The following is a 20,504-nucleotide window of genomic DNA, read 5'->3' on the forward strand; positions in this document are numbered from 1 at the left end:
GGCCCTGGGCGCCGCTGCGGGGTGCATGGAGGCACCCCCCGTCCGCAGAGAGGTACCGGGCGGGGGGCCCTGTCAGTCAGGGCTCCCCTGAGGGGGCTGCGGTGGCCCAGGCCGTGCTGTGGCGATAACCGCCTTTCCCCTCCCGTTATCCCCCCTGTGGTTTTGCAGGTGTGAATCCCCCGGAGGACAGCGCGCCTGCTCTGCTTGGCCCCACAAGGCGAGCGGCCCCGGGTCGCCCTCGCCGGCCTCGGCCGGGCTGCAGGAGGAACAAGGAGGGGGTTTGGGACCTTAAAAATAGCATCGCCCCCATAACCAGGCAGCTGCTGCCTCCTGAGAAATGAAGAAGTTTTTTGACTCGCGTCGGGAGCAGGGTGGCTCTGGCCCTGGATCGGGCACCAGTGGCGGTGGCGGCGGCAGCGGTGGCCCGGGCAGTGGGTACATCGGCAGGGTGTTCAGCATCGGCCGGTACCAGGTGACGGTGGACGAGGTGCTGGCGGAAGGTAAGACCCCAGTGCCTTTTGCAGAGCGCTCTGCCTTTGCTTCTTTTCCCTCCCCCTTTCCCTCACAAAGCTGGAAAGGGAGGCTTTGGCCTTTCCCGTGCACTCCGCCTCCCCCTCTATCCCTAGCTTCCCTAATATTTCATTGTCCTTGACAGACTTGCAATCCAATGGCATCTGCAAGCTGACATTGCTGGTCTTCCCATGTGTAAACCCAGTGTGGGTTTGCTGGATTTGGTTTGGTTTGGGTTTTTTTTTTTTTAAAAATGCTTTAGAAATTGAGGGGATTTCAGGAGTTAATTGTTTCCCACCTTCCCTAAACTGGGAGTTTAAAAAAAAAACAAAACAAAACCAAAATTGCCAAATGTTTTGGTGCAGAACAAGGTGCTGTAAATGAAGAAAGCAGTGGTCTTCTCTCTAACTTTCTTCAGACAGTTGCCTCTTTTTCTACCTTAAGCAGAGAGGAATAAAGCACAGGAGTAAATTCCTTGTAGATATGTCATGCGCACAGGTAGGCTGAGTGGAGCTAGCTGTGGTCTGGGATGAGGGATTTCTGTTTGTGTGGGGTTTCTGCAGGGGAAGCGGTAGTCCCAATTGCATTTTTTTTCAAAATAAAGCAATGAAAAAACTAAAAATGAACAGTAGGCGTTATAAAACTCTATGTGTACAGTCCTTGCAGTGCAGCAAGCTACTGGTGGTATTTTTTTAATTGTAACCAGCACTACTGCTTTAACTATCATTTTACATTTCATTTGTTTGGGCTATAAGGAACCTTATGAATGGCTCTGGCTGGTAACCTTAGCCTCGACCTTCAGAAAGATGTTGGCCTCCTTAGACCTGCTCCTGGTCTGTCTCCTGCGCAGCATCCTTTGCGATTTCAGTCAAAACAGTAATTGCGAAGGAGAGTGTAGCTGCTGTATGAGAGCTGAGTGGGAGGACCTGTGTTGGCTTTTACAGAAAGAACCCTAAAATGGAAAAGGGACTCTGTGTATGCTGTGGTTTGTAAAAAGTCACCGCAGTGTACGAGAAAATAGATCTGTGGTCATCTTTCAGACATGGTTTCTGATAATGTTCTGCTGCATGCTGAGCTGAGAGGAGCACCAAAACCAGTCCTTCAACTAGTAACTATAGTGATTTTTTTTTTTTCTGGACTTGAAATTTACAATATAGGTTTGCCTTGGCTGATATTTCCAAGGTCCTTTTGGACCTAGGAGCTTAAGAACTATATGAGCTAAACCTGAGAAGCTGTCACAGTCTTTTTTTTAATGCAAGCTGGCCTCATCCTGGTAACATGGGAAAACAAGCTTTTTTTGCTGGTGAATAATCTGTTGGCAGGTTCTGTCCCGGTGCTGACAGCACCAGGAAGCGAGCCTGTGTGTCACTGGGCTCTCTCCTGCTCGGCAGGCCTAAGCTACAGCCACCAAAGGTGTGAGGTGGTAGCATGGATTGCGCGGGAGAAGTGCCTTCCCTCTGTACCTCGCTGTCCTGGAGGAACTGCTGCTTGTGAGGGCTTTTCCCTGTGACTCCTGGTTTCTTGGCTGGCCTCTGGGATGGAGCATGGCCTAGCGTTGGCTGCAACTCTTAGATCTGCACACACAGGCCAAGCGAGGTGCAGCAGGCCTGTAAAATAGGTGCTATGTTCTCTTCCTGACCACGCTATAAAGCAAAGGAAGTTCTTTTGGTGAAACGTGCTACGCAGGTATTTTCCTCACAGTTAGACTCCTGGTGCGGGCAGTCCGAAATCCCTCTGCGGTGGTGAGTGAAGTCTCCAAGAGGACAAGAGCAAGGTGGCTTGTAGGTTTGCAGGTTGTCGCCTTTTGATGGGAACAGATGGGTGAAAATGCCATTTTGTTTATAGGAAAGGTAGGTCATCTGGGGAGTCAGCGTGGGTCAGAAGTGCTGCAGCTTTGCATACTTCTGGCCTTCTGGTGTAGCTGCGTGTGCTCCCCAAGTGCTGGTAAAACAGCATTTTTTTCACTGACTCAGCTGGAGACCTGGGGAGCTCTCGGCAACCTGGTCCCTGCACTACTGACGTCTGATTCCTCGGCTGGAAAACTTTTTTGTATCTGCAGTGAATTTTGGTGGTTCAGCAGCATTGAAAAGGCAACTTGTGAAGTCTTGGCTATTTCTGCCAAAAGGAAAAGTCCCCTGGGAAGCACTTTGTAGGAGGGGTATCCTGTCTGGGAAAGAAATATCTCTCATCCCTGTTGCTTTAGAAGGGAGACGAGAGGCCTGTGTTCTGGCGCAGCATGTGAAGCCTAGAAAATAAATGAGATGTAAAAGTGGCTTAAAAGAAAGAGTCTCTGAAATTATGATGGATGGTGTGGGGGAGACTTGAGTTGCAAGCCAGAGGAACTGGTTGAACCAGAACTTTTGGAATCAAAGTGTTGGGATTTACCTCTATCTGTCAAAGCTGTGACTGGTCACCCTCAATTCTGCTGAGCAACCCTGCTGAAGATGACTGTTCCCTGGCCCAGGATGGGAGTCCTTAATGCAGACACTGTGAAGCGTGCCAGATGGCAGATGTCTCCATGTGCTCTCAGTCTCTTGCGTAGATCCCCCAAAATATCTGCTGCGGTTAGGTACACCCCTCACCCCCTTAAAATAGTTGTCTTGATACCTGCTTTCCTGGGCGGGGGGGGAACATTCCTTCCTTTTGGAAGGAAGTAGATGGGAATAATGTAGAAGGAACTTGAGTGGTTGGTTGTCTGTGGTGTTATAATACCGGCGAATCAGTATTTTTTTTTACAAACAGTATATTGCAATAGGTGATTCTTAGTTGAGTCTTTGTATTTGTCTTGCTCTAATCCACATAATAGCGCGAATAATCTCTTGAAAAATTCCCCTCAAAGTTTGCATGAGGATTAACTGCTGTGGGAGGTCAGCACTGCTGGCCTTGGAGTTCTGCGAGGTCAGCACTGCTGGCCTTGGAGTTCTGCAAGGCCAGGAGGGTTAAAGTCGGCGGCATCAGTGTAGTGCTCCAGTATGGGTTGAGGGGGGTTGTTACTGACTTTAAGGTGACTGGTGTTTCACGGAGCTGAGGTGAATGCCCAAGAGGCATTTGAGTGTGTGGGTGAGTCAGGCTACTATCTTACTGTTTTGTTTATGAAAAGAAACCAAAACAGTGTGATCAAATTCGATGCTGCTTTTTGTTTCTGCCTGTGTGTAGGTAGGGGGGAAAAAAACCCCCAGCAACCCACTCCAAAAACCCACACTGGAGCTATAAGGAGGACGGTGCCTCTGTGATGAGGACCAGAGCAGCAGAAACATTTAGAAGGATGTTGCCAGAAATCAGAAATTTGCTAAGGAGTTTGTGGGATGTGCATGCGTGGCAGAGTACCACAAGCCACACGTACTCCTCCGAGCTAAAACAAACAAGGTGGGGATTGCCCCAGTGTCCAGTTTTCAGGGGGCTATGTTTTGTGTTACTCTGTGTACCTGCAAGATTGTAAGAGAGTGCTGAATTGATCCAAGGTACGTAAGCGTTGATGGGTGCGTGTTCGAGCTAGGATTTTGTTTGTCTTGGTCTGCTTCTAGCAAAAGATACAGGCTGTGTTTCTTCAGGTCTGTGAAAAGTCACTTTTTCAATTAGTAATATCTTTCTGCAGTTTTTTCCCCTTAAAATGTGTAAGTTGAGGGATTCAGGTTTAATAATTGTCAGGTATTTCACTGAAGTTTTTTCAGATACATGCCTCTGTGTGTGCTGCTAGCTAATGTATATTTCAAAGCATTTAATGGTAGACATTATAAACCAATGCAAAATCAGCTTAAATTTGCCAGCTATATTTTTTTTAACTCCGTTTTGAAAAAAACGGACATTGTGAGGTTTCGTCATGGTTTTCTTTAGCAGACCTGCAGGCCAATGTGTGTATGAAGAGCTTGGTAAGGCTGTGAATGCACAGCCTGTGCCCAATGGGGGAAGGTGGCCCCCCTGAGCTGCCTAAAGCTGTGGTTGGGCTAAATGCAGAGGACTTCTGCTGACCCCTGCCTGGCTTACCCCCAACACTCCCTTTCCCTGGAGCATGCAGCACTCTAACCTGAAGTCACTATAATCCATTATAATTATACGTGAGCTGCTTCTGAAATTACTTCTCTTCAAAACAAACCCCATCTGAGGTAAATTTTGCAGATTTACATGATCCTCAACCCAATTCCAGTGTGCTTGGGTTCAAGACATCACTTTGAAGTGTATTTTGTCAGTTATTGCCTTCTAGCTGCTGCTAATCAGCTGACCAGTGACATTTGGATTAGGTATTAAACTATTTCTCCTCTTGGAATGGGACATGTGATTTTAATTTTTTTCCCCCCATTGCTTTTCCTGTGTACCTTGTGAGGCAAGGCATGTATACTGCGCTCTGTGCTGCTAGGTAGGATATTAGCTCCTTCATGTTTTAGCAGTCTGGGTTTTTTGAGTGTACAAGCCAGGCAAACTGGTGAAGAATCCCAAGTGAATTATTGGGTAAATGTCAAGGTATCCCAAGTGCTTTGGTGCTTTCAGCAGCACAGATTTTGCTGGGGCAGAGCGTGTGCCATGTCCCTGGATGTAATCAGGAAGCAAAGGAAGGTGTGAGTGGATTTAACTGTGTAAGAAGTTGTGTAGCCCAGAGACTCGCATTATCTAGCCTCACTTGTAAGTTTTATGCAACATGCCAGAGAATGGGTCTGGGATTGTACACGGGAGTGGCTAGTTTCTTACGTAACAGCTATATTAGCCAAAAGCATATTTAATGGCAATGTTAGCCCAGTGCAGTCGTGGGAGGATGAGTTTTCTGCAGTCCTCCCAGGAAAGAGCCTTCCATGTTAGAACAAAATAGTTTCTAATTCAAGCAGTCCTGCCATGGCCTTATGAAGCTGTCAATGACTTAGTAGAAGAAAGCTTAGTTTTGGGATTCTGGCTGGGGAGAATACAGGGTTTAACTATCCAGCACGGGTCTTGCGGAAGTGTTCTAGTAGTTATAGATGAACAGGTTACTAACCTCTGGTTGCGACACTAGCAATGACATTTTGGATCTAAGGAGAACATGTACTGCCATAGTGTTTTTATTGTGTCGTGGGCCTTCTCCCCTTTGTAGAGGAGCTTGTCAGCAGTTGAAGAGAGCAGGTGGTAAGTTATAAATGTGTTGAAAACAAGCTGGAATCCATTTTGGGTTTAGCACTTGCTGCATTCCAAGCTCACCCACCTGCATTAATCATGGCTAATAAGGGGTCAGAACTGACTAGATGCTGCACACTTGCATTGAGACTGGAAGCTGCTTCCTTTGAAGGTGACTTTTTCCAGTGAAAATAGTGGTTTGGACAGACTGAGGTTGTGCCCGTTGGAACAGCAGCTTGCCAGCTGCAGGACTTGCTGCTGCTCTTCTGGAAAGTCACAATCAATTTGCCTTCATTTGTACTAAGTAAGTGTTTACTAGCGTTTCACATGTGGAAGGAGACAGGAAGTCTCTGAGGGGAAACATGCCATAAGCAAACTTGGTTTACAGAGGAGTTCTCTTTTGATAATGAGAGGTAACTGAATAAATAAGTTTCCCAGGAAAAGATGCCTTCTTTCTTGGATGGGGGGAAGTGCAGGGTGTCCTTGTGGCGGTGTTGTTTTGGAAACCTACCTCCTCAAATCAGATACTGGCTGCTGTACTTTTTTGAATGTAGGAACAGTACTGACAGTGATTTACAAGCACAAGGAAAAGATTTGGAAAGGCTTAAGTGAAACACAGTTGCAAGGTAATTCTCTCTCATTTGTGGCTTTTTATCATTATGGAAACTTTCCTCTTCTCCTTTTGTGGGAGGTCCAGGAATTGCCACTAAATGAAATGAAGGTTATTGTCAGCTGCCTACAGTATGATGCAGTAGAATAAAAGCAGAGGAGAGCTGCTGCAGCTCCTCTAACGTGAGGCGCTCTCGCTACCCTGTTGCCAGAGTATCTGAGCCCTGGCACAGTCTATGAAAATGTCCTTCCGTTCCTTTCAGGGCTGCTGGGAAATAATATACTGAGATATGAAGGTGAAGCAATGCAGAGTATGTGTGGCCAAGTCAGGAATTGATCTTTGGCCTTCCAGATTGAGTGCTTTAATTGCAGTCTGTGTTTTCTCTCAAATGCTGCCTCTGTGTGTTTTAAATGGGCGTGCTCTTGGCACACATGTGATTTGGGCATAAATTTACGCTTGCTCTGTGGCAGAACCCATGCTGACATCAGGACCCCGGGCCATGTGTCACAGGATTGGATTAAAGACTTTTTTGGAACAAGATGCTCATAGCATCTGGTTTGCTTCATGATTTTGCAGAAACAAATTACGTACCGGTGACAGATGATCTCATAGATTAAAAATAAAAAAAGCCATCAGTAGCTGAGTTCCCCAAGCAGAGACTTTGCGTGCATGTACATCCACCCCACAATTGAGCTGGAAGCTAGCTGGTGCTGTGATGAGGACAGGTAGATCTGATCTTCATTCATTCGCTGTTAGGAACATGCTGCTTTTACTTCCTGTTTGGTGTTTGTAGGGCTGTAATAGGGAGGCGACCCCAAAATGTGCCTGTGTGAACTTAAAGCAATCCGGCATGCTGTTCTCGAGGGTGAGAGAGTAAAATACATGGTCTTCTGAAGCTATCTAAATGCACAGCTGTTATTCAGATGAAATCTTAGCTTGTATCTCCTTTACTTCTGTAAGCTAAATGATGCTTGCAAGCTTGATGTGTGCTTTTGCTGCACAACTCTAATGGCAGCAGTAAAATAAACTTGGAGCTTGTCTCTTAAAGAGGTGCGGAATGCTCCATGAGAAGCATGATGTGGCCTGGTTCGTGCAGGCTTTCCCTGAACATCAGTTTCTGTTCAAAGCACCACAGCAAGCAAGATGGATCCTTGGTTTGATGTGGTATACCTGTTTTTGTGACTTTACTGCTATCCTGAATTGTGCGTGGAAACTAGTCAGATGTTGCGGGAGTGAGAGAGATGTAAAACTCAGACTTTCAGTGTTTTAAAATACTTAAAATGAACACAAATAATTAGTGCCGATGTGAGAGGAGCACAGAAGTGCAGACCTATTGCTTTATGTGCCTTCTCTGCGTGACCTACCTGCTAAGTCAGTAATACTTTAGTTACCTGTCATGAGCCTCTGAAGGATTAATTGCTTCTGACTTGTGAAGTGCTTCCCAAATAAAGACCTTCTCTCTAGTGTTTAGCTGCTGCTTCGGAGGAGTGAGCTGGATCGATAGGAAATCCCCGCCTTATGACTGCAGCGTGTTCACATGAAGATATTTGTGGCTGCTGTTGACCCTTGGGCTCTGGTCTACTAACTCTCTTCATGACCTTTGGCAAGAAGTATCTAATGCCAGAGGATATGCAAATGGTTGGTGGCATGAAAGATACGGTGAAATTCTTAAAGAAAATACCCTTTTAAATTAGGAGAAGGATTTGTGAAAGCACGTGTGTGCATGCATATACTCGTGCGCTGACACACCTGCCTTTCTTTCAGTCGGATATTGTAGCACCTCTCGTTAGGCCAGCATATGCGTGGTGTGCAGAGAGTAGATGAATAACAAGGAAGAGCCAGCCCTCTGGGATTCAGCACAAATAGGCAGGAGACGTTGGCTGGAGGGAAGAGGCAGTGCCATGTCTCTTTGGGGAGAGAGTTGGGGTAAGGGCAGGAGATAAGCAAGGATGGCTCAGTGGCTGGGATGGAAAGGTTCTGTCTTCGTAGGATCCCTGTTGCTTTGACTAGAGTTCTGCAAATGTCCCATTAGGCCACTTACACACTTGAGAGGTACCTGCTAAACTCATCCGACATCTCTGTGCCTTAGTTCGCCCTTGCAGTGCAGGTAGTGTCAGCAGGATGCTCGTAACCGTGTTGGGCAGCAGGTGATGTGGACGCTAGCTGATGTGCACTGAATATTCCCTGGGAATTTCAGCAAGTGCTGCTTGCAAAGCTAAGTGTGTTCTGACTTAAGCTCTTTGGTGGCTGCATATTCATTACAGCCCTTTTACAAGTCACTGAATGTAAGATGACAGAAGAAGCCAGCCCCAGTTGTCAACTGGTAAGATCCTGCTGGTTCTTATGTTCTTTTTTTTTTTTTCTATTGATTATATTTGTAAGGAAATAAAAATGCATTGCAGAGCACTGATGTGTGGATTGTGGAGTGACAAAGGATGAAGGAGGGACAGTATGGCAGTGAGAAAGGGAAGGGGCAGTACAGACTTGGGTGAGACTCGGTCCTGGGGTGCCTTGGGTGGGTATTTCTGGCAAGAAAAATTCTGCTGAAAGTCAGAGCCTTTCTTTTGGCCTTTACCTGTTGCTTTTGAGTTAGAAGATGTACTTACAGATAAGTGAATATGAGCTTACCCTTCTCTTTCTATACCCGATTACCAGTTGTAGTTTGAACTGTTGTGCTGTCTCTGCTTTTCAGCGAACATAAAGATCCCTGTGTACTAGGTGTCATACAACTTGTGGTTCTGTGCATGGTTGTTTCCCTTCCCCTCTCTGCAAAGTAGACAAACAGATGGTGAAGGAAAGGCTTATAAAATTATTTTACAAATGAGAAACTGAAGCCCGTGAAGATGTAGCAATTTGATAAGGGCTATGTAGGAAAGCAATAACAAAGCCTTGTATTAAATGCAAATGTAACTCCTTGTCTGGTGTTTTAACCACAGTGTCATTAATATTCATGTCACCATAGTATCGAGGAACTTTTATCATGGACTAGGGCCCTGTGTCACATAATGCAAACACAGAACAAAGAGTGTCCATACTCCTGGGAGATGCCTAGCTGCCCTTGCCTGTGCCTGCTGAGGCTCAACATAGGCGTTTGGTACCAAGATATGCTTGTGTGCTGCCATATTCAGAAAGATGCATCGCTAGGTGCAAGCAGCTGTAATCTTACAGCTGATCATGACATGATAATTAACACACAGTATCTTCTAATGATCTGATGTTATTCAGAGACCACAGGAAACACACAAACTCAACCTTCCTCACACAGCGTTCAACAGAACATGTGACAGGATTAAACATGTATTGGATTTTTTTAAAATTAAAATGATGCTATTTTTGGAGTGGGACAGATGGTGGTTTTCTACCTTTTGCTTTTGTGTTAAACTTAACAACATAAGAAGCACTTACGTTGCACCTTTGAAGCTTTTTCTGCTATCAAGCAGGCTAGAAATGCATATATTGGTATATTATATGTAAGTTGGGATTCTCAAGCAATTACGTAGGGTCTTTTGAGCTGATGCATTTTAATATCCCAAATAATTATAGGGCTTGTGAGTAACACTCACAAGACTGCAGGTTCTGGACCCCTGCAACTCTTTCCTGTTTCTGGACATCTGACAAATGAACAGACAGGCATATGCCTATTCATATCTCTCTCCTTCCTCACCTGTGGACATGTGGAAAAACTCAAAACCCTGCTTCATGTAGGGCTGATACTTTATTTGTTCTTTTTTAATTTCTTTTATTTTTCCCTGTGCTGAACGATGGATACTGTGTGCTCCTGACTGTACCTAGTGGTTTGAATTCCCCGAGACCTGCCTGGTGGGATAGTAGATACCTCTCTCCATGCTTGGCATGTACGGAGGAGTTGAAAAGTTCATTGCTGTCTTCAGGGTTTGATTAGCATATCCTCTTCTAGAGGAATATTATGTAGCCCTTAAGTTGTGTTTTCCTGTTACTCAGTGAGATGGCACTTCTGTGGCTCAAGAGTATACCTGTAGTTATATGGGAGACCTGAAAAGGTTGCAATTTGGATTCCTGGGTTTAAGCAGAAGAAACTTGTTTGACACAAACCTCCATACACTGTTGTGGAGCTCTTATGGTATCTTGTTAGCTGTAAGCTTGAGCTTTTCCTAGAATGTATGTATTAGGGTTTCTCTTGTGTTTTTCATGCTGCTTTGCTCACTAGGGATGTCTGGGTGCTACCATAGTAATCAAAATTCCTAAATGTCTAACTTGTCTGTTGCCATGAGCTCTCTTTGGATCCTTGCATAACTGCTTCCCAAATGGAGTTTGCTGTTACCATAGCACTTAAGGGCTCCAGTAAGCCCACTCTGGCTGGCCCTTGCAAGCGAGTCCAGTTAAAACCCAGTCGCAGCCCTGGCCAGCTTAGTCTTGCTGCTTTCTTCTTCCTCCCCATCTCCAACTACAACCTGCTCTCTGCTCAACTAGTTTTGTTTTTTCTCTCGTCTCCTGTCGACGTGATTCACCACTTCCTTGCCTTTCCAGTGAAGCTTTTCAGCTGCATGCAGTTGCTGCAGCTTCTTGCTGGCTTTGCAGTTCCAGTCATGTTCACTCAAAAACAGTCATGCTCTGCAGCATGTTTATGCCATTGCTAATTTCACTTGGAGATGAACGAGGTCTCAGATGCTATTAGCAGCTGCTTGGAATAATAGCAGCTGAAATGTGCTTTTTAGAGGGCTGACTGATAACTAAACAAATGATTTTTTTCTTTTTCTTTTTTAAGCTGTGAGTTATTAATTTTTTTTTTTTTTTTGTCTTACAGTAGAAGTTCAAGGACTAAAATTGTCACAATAGAGAGGGACTGAGTCTGCTTTGCCAAGTAATCTACTTGGAGGCAGTATCTTGCTGCATAGTAATAAAACACTGCTCCATCAGCTTTGGGTTTCCAAGTCTGCCTGTCAGGGAGGAATTGAGTGGATACACAAGACTGTAAAGTGGAGCACATGCCTAGCAAATCTACCCACGTGAACATCTAAACGTGCTGCCTGCTGTGAAGGCCAGTACAGTTCCATAGCCTTTAGTGAGTTGCTATTTGTTTCGAAATTGCTGTCACAAATACTGTGAGACTTTAATACCCCTAAATTAAGGTGTCCAGGCTGTGTTCTGACTGTGTTCTTGGAGGATGGGTAGTGTGACAAGCTATTGTTGCCCTTGGACTAGAGCTTTTGAAAAGGGAATGTAGAGTTAATGCACAGGATGAATCTTGCCCACTGATTATTTTAGACTTCTAATATACTGTTGCATGGCAGAGATTAATTTCCTCTCCCCCCGCCTTTTCTCCCGTCCTTTCTCTGCTATATTGTGATTTACAGCTTCCTTTTCTGACTTTCTCCATGGAACTGGCTGGGAGTTTGAAGGGGTGTCGTCTAGGGGAGAGGAGTGGCTCTTAAAGATCTGTAATGAGACAGGGTCCTGAAAAATGCAAAGAAATGAAGCTAAACGGCTTTAAATCAGACCTATCAAAATAAAACCTAGAGAAGCGAGGAAGAAGCAGTTAAGCTTTTTCCATGTCATCAATGCAGTGAAAATGCCTGCGACTATATAAATATTTTGTGGCTGTTTGCAGTTGTGAGCGTCATAGCTAATAAACTAAATGTTCACCCAAAAAACCCACAACAATCCCTAGCCAACCAGTCTTGCTCTCCTAAAATTAGAAGAGGTAAAGACAGTGCTTCTGTTCTGTGTTGAGTGGCGTTTCTGGTTGTATTATTTTGCACAATTTAGGCACTTGTGGCCATGAGTGCCACACTAACATGAACTATGACATCGTGCCTATTTAAAAAGCACCTACAAGAGGGTGGAGCCTGTAAATCTAAATCTGTCTTGTCATGGCCTAGATATTGCAGTAATGACACTGAGTGAGGGCCCTATAATTATGTTGGTAATATTGGATAATCACATTAGGATTCTCAGCTGTGTAGGGCTAACTATGTCCCTGCTTTACTCTTGCTGAGAATCTGACCCACGCGCTCTACATGAGCTTGAGCCTTTGTTTTACCTGGGGAGAAGTCCTTTGCTCTGTTAGATATGCTAGATGCTCTATTAAAGTTTGGTGGTAAAGACTAGAGCTTAAGCAGTGCTACAGCTGGGGTTGTGAGAGCTACTGTTTTCTTGAGTTGGTAGTGAGAGGAGTTTCCAAAAAGCAGGACTTCGCCTGCGCACCTTGGGCTTTTTTGCAGTATTGGATGCAGATCTTTGCCTTAATGGTGTGTGTTGTCTAATGGATGCACATGACTCTGGAGATATCTTTGTAGCTGGTTTGGTTTTTTTTTCCTTTTTTTTTTTTTTTCTTCCCCCCCCTCCCACTAAGTCAGTTGTGCAGCAGTTGCATTTTGTATCCGGCACAAAGCTGACGCAGATGCTGGGCTTTCTGTGCCCAGGGAACTTGCTCAGCATGAAGCTGCCTAACAGATTGTTGCTGGCCAGCAATGGAGTCCTCTTCTTTTAAGCCAATAGAACATACAAACTGTATTGCTCATACGTGCAAATTTACTTTGTGGAGACCAAATCCTTTCCAGCTCAAATGTGAGCTGCGTGGAGAACTTCTTGCTGCTTAAAATGGTTATAATTGGTGGAAGAGTGCAGAGCTTCACGCCTAAACCCTGAGACCTCGGGAGCTGTAGGGCTGCATGTGTAATTCTCTCTGCCACAGGCTGGCTGTGTGAAAACAGAGGATTGAATGTGAGTTTATGACCTGCTCTGCTCAGAACTGGTGTTGATATGAATGTTAACCAGGTGAACTCAGAATCTACCTTGATTTCCCAACACTGCTCTCCTCTGGCAGTAGGACCAAACCTGTGAAGCCTTTGCTAGGAGGAAGCGAGCTGTGTACAGTCCTTGCATGCCCTGCAAGGAGGGAAGGGTGGGTTTGTCCCATCATGTCTCCATGGGACAAAGGGATTTTTGTGGGGCTGCTGCCCAGCAAAGTTTGAATATTCTTCAAGAGTTTGTCCTGTGCCAGGAGGATGCTATCCTTGGATAACTTGACACACAACCTGTGTCCATCTCGTGTATTTTCTTTAGTTAAAGTAACCCTAGAAATATTTATAAAGTGAGAAACTGAATTTCCTGTAAGTTCAGTTTAACTTGGAGCTCTTTTGACTTTTTACAGTTGTGTCACTGTTACAATCTTCTGAGTATGGTCACTATTAAATTTCTGACCTTGTTGCAAATATACCTGCTTAGCTAATTTTTTGTCTGCTTAGTATCTCATGTGGGGAGATGCAGGTTTCAGCTGATTCTCCTGATATTTGTGCCTGTTTCAGGTTTCCTGTCTTAAAGCATAAAGGACACCTAGTATTTCATCTACATGCTATCTTAATGGCTCAAGTTGCGCCAGGGGAGGTTTAGATTGGACGTGAGGAAAAATTTCTTTACTGAAAGAGTGGTTAAACATTGGACCAGGCTGCCCAGGGAAGTGGTTGAGTCCCCATCCCTGGAGGTATTTAAAAGACAAGTAGATGAGGCACTTAGGGACATGGTTTAGTGGACATGGTGGTGTTGGGTTGACAGTTGGACTCGATGATCTTAGAGGTCTTTTCCAACCTTAATGATTCTACTTTCCCCACAGTTCTGAAGCTCTGATTCGCTCATACAGCCACTTAAAATGGTCAGAATGTGGACGAAATTTGAGTGATTGTGACCATTGCTACTTACACAGACAAAGCTCTTTCAGCTGGAGTTAGTGGTTTGCTTTTTTTTTTTCTTTGCCCTCAAGATAACTCTTAAATGTTCAGACTATTTAATTGGCGGTTGATGTTTCAAGGTCTGATTTGAGAAGTTTCCCAGAGCAGTTCTATCTCCGCTCCAGTATGAAGCCTTTTAAAGTGCTGTTTAGGGGCAATGGAAGCAGCTCAAAGGAATAGACTAACCCACAACTGAAAGCTTAGTAAACCAATCAGAATCTACACTGATTTTTGTTTTGTTTTAATGGTGTTTAACTCCCTGTACAGGTGAATGTGGTGCGGTAAGACAATGAGAGCTGTATCTTTCCTATAGGAAATGAACATGGGGAACTTCCCAGGGACTGCTCCAGTGTATGAAAGGAAGCGTGGTGCTTTGTTTTCTGCTGTCTCATTTGCTTCATAGCTCTTAGGCCTGTGTGGACTATAAGGACTTGTATCTCTGTGTTTTAGAGCCCTTGGAGTTAGTGGTGCTTTTTTTTTTTCTTTGCCCTCAAGATAACTCTTAAATGTTCAGACTATTTAATTGGCGGTTGATGTTTCAAGGTCTGATTTGAGAAGTTTCCCAGAGCAGTTCTATCTCCGCTCCAGTATGAAGCCTTTTAAAGTGCTGTTTAGGGGCAATGGAAGCAGCTCAAAGGAATAGACTAACCCACAACTGAAAGCTTAGTAAACCAATCAGAATCTACACTGATTTTTGTTTTCTTAAATGTTCAGACTATTTAATTGGCGGTTGATGTTTCAAGGTCTGATTTGAGAAGTTTCCCAGAGCAGTTCTATCTCCGCTCCAGTATGAAGCCTTTTAAAGTGCTGTTTAGGGGCAATGGAAGCAGCTCAAAGGAATAGACTAACCCACAACTGAAAGCTTAGTAAACCAATCAGAATCTACACTGATTTTTGTTTTGTTTTAATGGTGTTTAACTCCCTGTACAGGTGAATGTGGTGCGGTAAGACAATGAGAGCTGTATCTTTCCTATAGGAAATGAACATGGGGAACTTCCCAGGGACTGCTCCAGTGTATGAAAGGAAGCGTGGTGCTTTGTTTTCTGCTGTCTCATTTGCTTCATAGCTCTTAGGCCTGTGTGGACTATAAGGACTTGTATCTCTGTGTTTTAGAGCCCTTGAGCTGAAGGAGAACCCCTGCAATACTGTGCAGAGACCCTACTTTCTACCCTGCAGAGACCCATGGTTTGTATTCGTGATATGTAGAGTTCATCTTAATAGCTTGCTCCAAATACTACTCTAGGAGATGCTGGGGGCAGGCCTTTTAGATTGAAGTAGTCCCTTAAACTTGGCACTGTTATGCTTTAGCATAAGTCAGGTGACTTAAAAAAATAAAACAAAAAGCAACTAAGTAAAGCTTGTTTCCTTTGAGGTAGAAAATCTCGGCTGAGAGCAGACCTGTTTAGTTTAGCATTATTATCTGCTTTTGTCAGCTGGAGAGTCTGTTGGCAGGGGATAAGGGTTTTTGTTTTGTTCTTGTTCAGCACTGGACTCTTTGGTTTATAACAAACGTGCGCCGCTTGGAGTTAGAGGAACTTGAGTGTAGTAAGACCAGAAGATCCATATTCAGGCCTTTCTGGTTCTGCAGGGACTACTGCTTGTTCTGTTGTCTGTGCAGTGTGTCCTGTGTTTCACCTCTTCGTTCTCATTGCCACCTTCAGAAAGTCATTCAAGTAGCACTTATAGCTGTGGGTTTCTGTGTATGAGCCTGTTTCAGCTGGTGGCTGAGCACACCCTGTCACTACTTTGTGGTTGAGCTTGCAAGATGTTGACACAGCTTAGCTTAGGTAAAGAAAATCCTAATTTTATAGCCTGGATCGTGGGAAACAAACACCAATTATGTCCACATACTCCTGAGACATGATGCAAGCCTGTGCCTCTAGGATAGGCTATGTGTTTTCTGTGCGTGCAACTTGAGGGTGAATAATCTTTGCTTATATGGATATAAAATAACATGTAAATAGTCTAATGTAACCAGGGGATTATGGAATTGGGTGGGAGAGTGAGTCATAGGCATTAATTAAATCCCAAACCCCAAGTGTCATAATGAACGACACTCCAACATGTAGTAATAAAACAACAAAATACAAACACAAAGGAGAACATTAATACAACCACCACTGCTTCAGGTCTTTTTAGTCTTTTTGTGCTGGTAATCTGGAAGAGACACTCTGGATAGCATACCTCCAGCTGTGCAGGAGGTTGTGGAGAAAAGACTGGCAGCTTGTTGATGACTGTGGCATGTAGGGTAGGAATCTGGGGTTGAAATCAAGTCAATGGAGAGTTTGGTGAGACTTCCTGATGGTGAGGGTAACACCACCCCAGGAATAAACTGCTGAAGAGCATGTGGAGAATGTGTAAGTAGAGTAGTTGAAGAACAGGTTAGACAGACGTGTCAGGAGTGACTACGGGCATAGTCAGTCCTGACTATAAGTGAGAGGCCGAGTCAGGTGAAGTCTCATGCCAGACAGTGAATCGGTGACATAGGGCCACGCTTTTTCAGTGAGACAGTCCTGTGTTGCTTACCAACAACCTATTGCAATTTGGAGAGGGTGAAATGAGGCTGGAGAAAGCCTCCCTCTGTCCGTTAATCTTGTCATCCTCGACCTACCTGCATTTGACTCCACTGGAGCGAGAATAAAATCCTCTTTTTTATGCAGATTTTGTATGTTAGTCATAAAGCTATAAAACCACTGGAGGGAGAGAGAAGTTTGAGGCCGAAAGCGCTCACCTTTTTGGATGCTGCTTAGGTGGAGATGACCATGAAAAAGGAAGAAAATACTGGAGGCCATGCTAGTGATCCTGCAGTTATCTGTTTAACTGCAGTGAGTCTGGTGCCTTCGCTCAGGGAAAACTGACGTGCCCCTTTGCCTGCAGGCTTTATAGTAGCAGACTACCTCCTACTGCCTTCTAAAAAAGCAGAGGGTGTAGGAAATGCTGTTTGACTGCATCAGTGATTAATCTTTCACCAGACCGAAGCAAGCTTGTGAGTAACAGATCCAATGTTCGCGTTTAAGACTGGATTCTTGGCAACAGTTAGGGCCCTTTGTGATACCTGGCAGTACTGGGAAACCTCTAAAAATGTTTCTTCCTGTTGTTAATATGTTGTACCATACCCAAAACGTAATGAGAGGGGTTTCTGGGTGAACTTTCAGTCCCATCCTGTTAGGATGACTTGCTACTATCTCTTACTATGAGATGCTGCAGTTTGAGGGGTCTTTTCTGGACTTTCCCTTGTTGGACACATGAAGGTGCCCTTCCAGCACAGATTTGCTTTCTGGAGACAGCCTGCAGAGCTCATGTCTGCAAAACAGAGCTCAGGGACGTGAGCAGTGTAAGCAGGGCCTTTGCTTTGTACTGCTGCTATGAGTAGTATGTTGTCACACTGACCCATGTGTTCTTTGGTCAGGTTCTTAATTTTTTGCCTTTTTTTGTTAATTGCAGGTTTTCCTACCCTAGTAGCATCCTCTTTAAGACGACCATGACTTAAAGAACAGAGGATTTGTTTGCAAATTGCTTGTGTTTCTGACAATCTCCATCTCGAGGAAGTGGGAGCAGAGATAACGTTCCAGGTTGAACTCAGTAAATCATAGATTGTACCGGTGTCATCTTTACTTTCTTTGATACAGCTGTGATCTTGGATGTTAGAGTCCTAACACAAAGTCTGCTGCATTACTGTGGCTTCTTAATTAAACCTCGAACCACTTTAAAAACAAATCTTGAGGGAGGAGTTGTATTTTTCTCTAAAGTTGTTAATGCTGACATCTCTGCCTAACTTTAAGGGTGTTGTAGACGCTTTATAAAGCAGAAGAAACACTGTGCAATGATTCTGACTGTTCCAATTACTTGTTATGTATCAAAGCAGAATACTTCACAGTACAAATCCCAGTTTATGGGCGCATTTGGTAATAAAAAGGGGTAATATTGGAGCAGAAAACTTATTTTGGAGTGAAATATCCTGCCCTGGAAACAAAGAGCTCAGAAGTGATGGAGAAGTTGCATCAAAAGGGGAAAAATGGGATTTGAAATCATACGTTTTTTAGCAGGTATGCTGCAGTAATACCCTCCTTGCTGGGCAATGGAAGAGTGGAATAAAAGATAGCAGAAAGAATATATTAGTGCAGACTAATACTGACAAAAATAGCACTATAATTCTAATGCCCATCATAATTGACCAGTGGAACTATAATTAAAATAAAAAGCCCATATAAGAATTAACCAGCAAATACTTGGCTGTGTGGAGGGTAACACAAGATCATCACACATGAGACATGATCAGTAAGGGACTGTTGCCCTTTGCTTTCCTTCCTGTTATCGCCGTGTTCTTGGGACGGAGTGTGGTGCTTTTTATAGGAGCTGCTGAGTGAGTGTCCCCCTCACAGTGAGACTTGTGTTGTGGTGCACATTAACGCTTTCTAGCAGTAACGAGAAATTTTTTCTGAAGGTCTCTGCGGCTCAGCAGCCCCAGTGTGGTCTGAGGAGAGAATCCCAGGGCACCTTGGTGTTTTTTCCCTGTTCTACAGATGAGTCACTTGTCCATCTTCATACTTAGTTTATAGGTGGGGACAACTGAGACTGGATTATTCTTCCACCTTTGTTGAAAACTGGCACTAAGAGCTGTAGGAGAGATGCACTGGCACATCTGAGTGCTTTTCCCTGATGTGCTAGCAGAGCTTGATGCTAACATTAGCTGAACTTTGACGTTGTCTAAAATAATTACAGATGATTGTATTGCTTAACTTTGCCCAAAGTGTTTTCCTTGGCCTTTTTTCTCTGTGGTGAAGGGTAAGTGATTCCAAAGTTGAGGTTTGCTGAAGCCCTCTCTGTCCCTGGAAAACGTGCCCCGGTATTTTGGTGCTTTTGATCAAGAATGACTATTGTGTATACACAACTAGGGAAAAACTTGGTGTTTTTTGTTAAATGACTGCATGTTATGCCAGCTAGAGAGAGGTGTCAGAGGTACAGGATGGCTTTCTCAATACAGCAGCAGAGAGAAAATGGTTCTGGTGTTGCCAGGTGATGATGTCCAGTGATGGGTAATGTGCAGTGTCTGTGTGTCAGCTGGTTGTGGCTACGACCGTGGGGAAAATAAGTGCCAGGAAAAAAAGCTTCAGGAACGGTGAGCTGCAAACGCCCTGTGCAAGGGAGTTGGTACGGTTTTCCTGTGACTGGATTACAGCATCCTGACTTAGGGGTGAAAAAAATTAGAAAAATTGAGTGAGCCTGCCCCTTGTACTTAGGAAAGTAACTGCTAAGGAAGTTCTTCTGGCTTGTGAGATAAGGCAAAATATGACATAATTCTTGATGGATAAGAATCGATAAGTATTCGGACTGTGCAAATGAGGAGTGGCTTTGTGCCTGGTTCAGCAAAGCACTTAATTTTAAGTGCCTGCTAGCACAACCGGAGCTTAAAATGCCTTGCTGGCTGTCCCTGGAGGCTAAATATTCCTAGGGCAGTTGTTGGGGACATCTGAAAAGCACTTGGCTGTCCCCTCAGCTTCAGTACTAAAGCACGGTGGGCTGTCTTGCATGCAGAGCTTGGAGGTGGATGAGATAGGGCTAAAACACAGAAAGCTGGAAACAATTCAGTGGAAAACCACATGCATTGTTTGTCCATCTCAGAAAAGAATTTCACCCCTGAAGAACAAAGTTTTTAGTGGCATCCAGAATGCTTATCAGGAACTATAATAGGAATATATCAGGAACAATATCAGGAACTACTTATCTGGTAATTCCAGATATTGTTAATTTGTTTGTGGAAGGGTGATGGAGAAAATCCAAAATGAAGCAGTGATTTTTTTTTAAACTTTTTTTTTTAAAGTGGGAATTGATGATTTGATAGTTGGCTTTTTCAAGCTCAATGATTTGACTAACTTAACTGAAAAGAGGGGTGATACCTCCTCCTCAAACCTAGTGGCTTTTGGGTTATCCAACATAACCTTGGAAAAAAATGGGGGATGTGATCTAAGACAAAACTTGAAAATGTTTGCGGAGGGAAGACACATCCACGCGATGGAGATGTTTTTGTAGCTGTTATTGCAGAGCTCAAACATGCAGCTGGGAGATCATCATGCTACATGTCTCATTTGCTCCTGTGCAAACAGCATTTAATGTCTCTGGGAGGTACTTTCAGCGTGGATTTTATAAGGAGGTGTTCTGCCTAATTGTGTTTGGATGAAGCTATTTCTATTTCCTTAGCGTACCTGCTGTCTCTTGCAGAGGGTGGTGGACTGGCATAGCAGGATAACACAGAAAATGCAGTGTGTTTTGGGAACGCTAATGGCTTGTGAAAAGGCCTTTGGTCCTACAGATCCCGTGAAATCTAACCTGCTTTACTTTGTGTGTACAGGGCAGAGTCCAGCCAGTCCTCTTCTGGACTATGATTAACTCAGGTGAAGTGGTCTGTTGAGTTGGTGCTTCAAACACTGTCTGGCTATGGTTGAACTTGCTTTATTTTGGCTCAGCATGAACAAATCAGGCCTGTTGTGGGGACCTGTTGTCTGGCAGGCACAAAACCTGCCTGCAGTAATACCTTGTTTTCTTTTCTGCTGTTTAAATGTTATCTGATAGGGTGTGTTTGAAGATCTGGAGAACTTAAA

At 44.2% G+C, this 20,504-nt stretch overlaps 1 protein-coding gene across 2 annotated transcripts in view; it reads left to right on the plus strand.

Annotated features, from left to right (window-relative positions):
• Nucleotides 1–20,504, plus strand: part of AAK1 (AP2 associated kinase 1) — an 87,588-nt gene continuing 67,084 nt past the window's right edge. For both annotated transcript variants that reach the window (XM_009273786.1, XM_009273785.1), the window contains exons 1-2: nt 1–52; nt 169–500. In XM_009273786.1, coding sequence (XP_009272061.1) covers nt 338–500 — 163 coding nt within the window. In that variant the 5' untranslated portion in view covers nt 1–52; nt 169–337. The remainder of the gene's footprint in view (nt 53–168; nt 501–20,504) is intronic.

The sequence above is a fragment of the Aptenodytes forsteri genome, unplaced genomic scaffold (assembly GCF_000699145.1).
Source record: "Aptenodytes forsteri isolate BGI_AS27 unplaced genomic scaffold, ASM69914v1 Scaffold127, whole genome shotgun sequence".
NCBI classification, from domain to species: Eukaryota; Metazoa; Chordata; class Aves; order Sphenisciformes; family Spheniscidae; genus Aptenodytes; species Aptenodytes forsteri.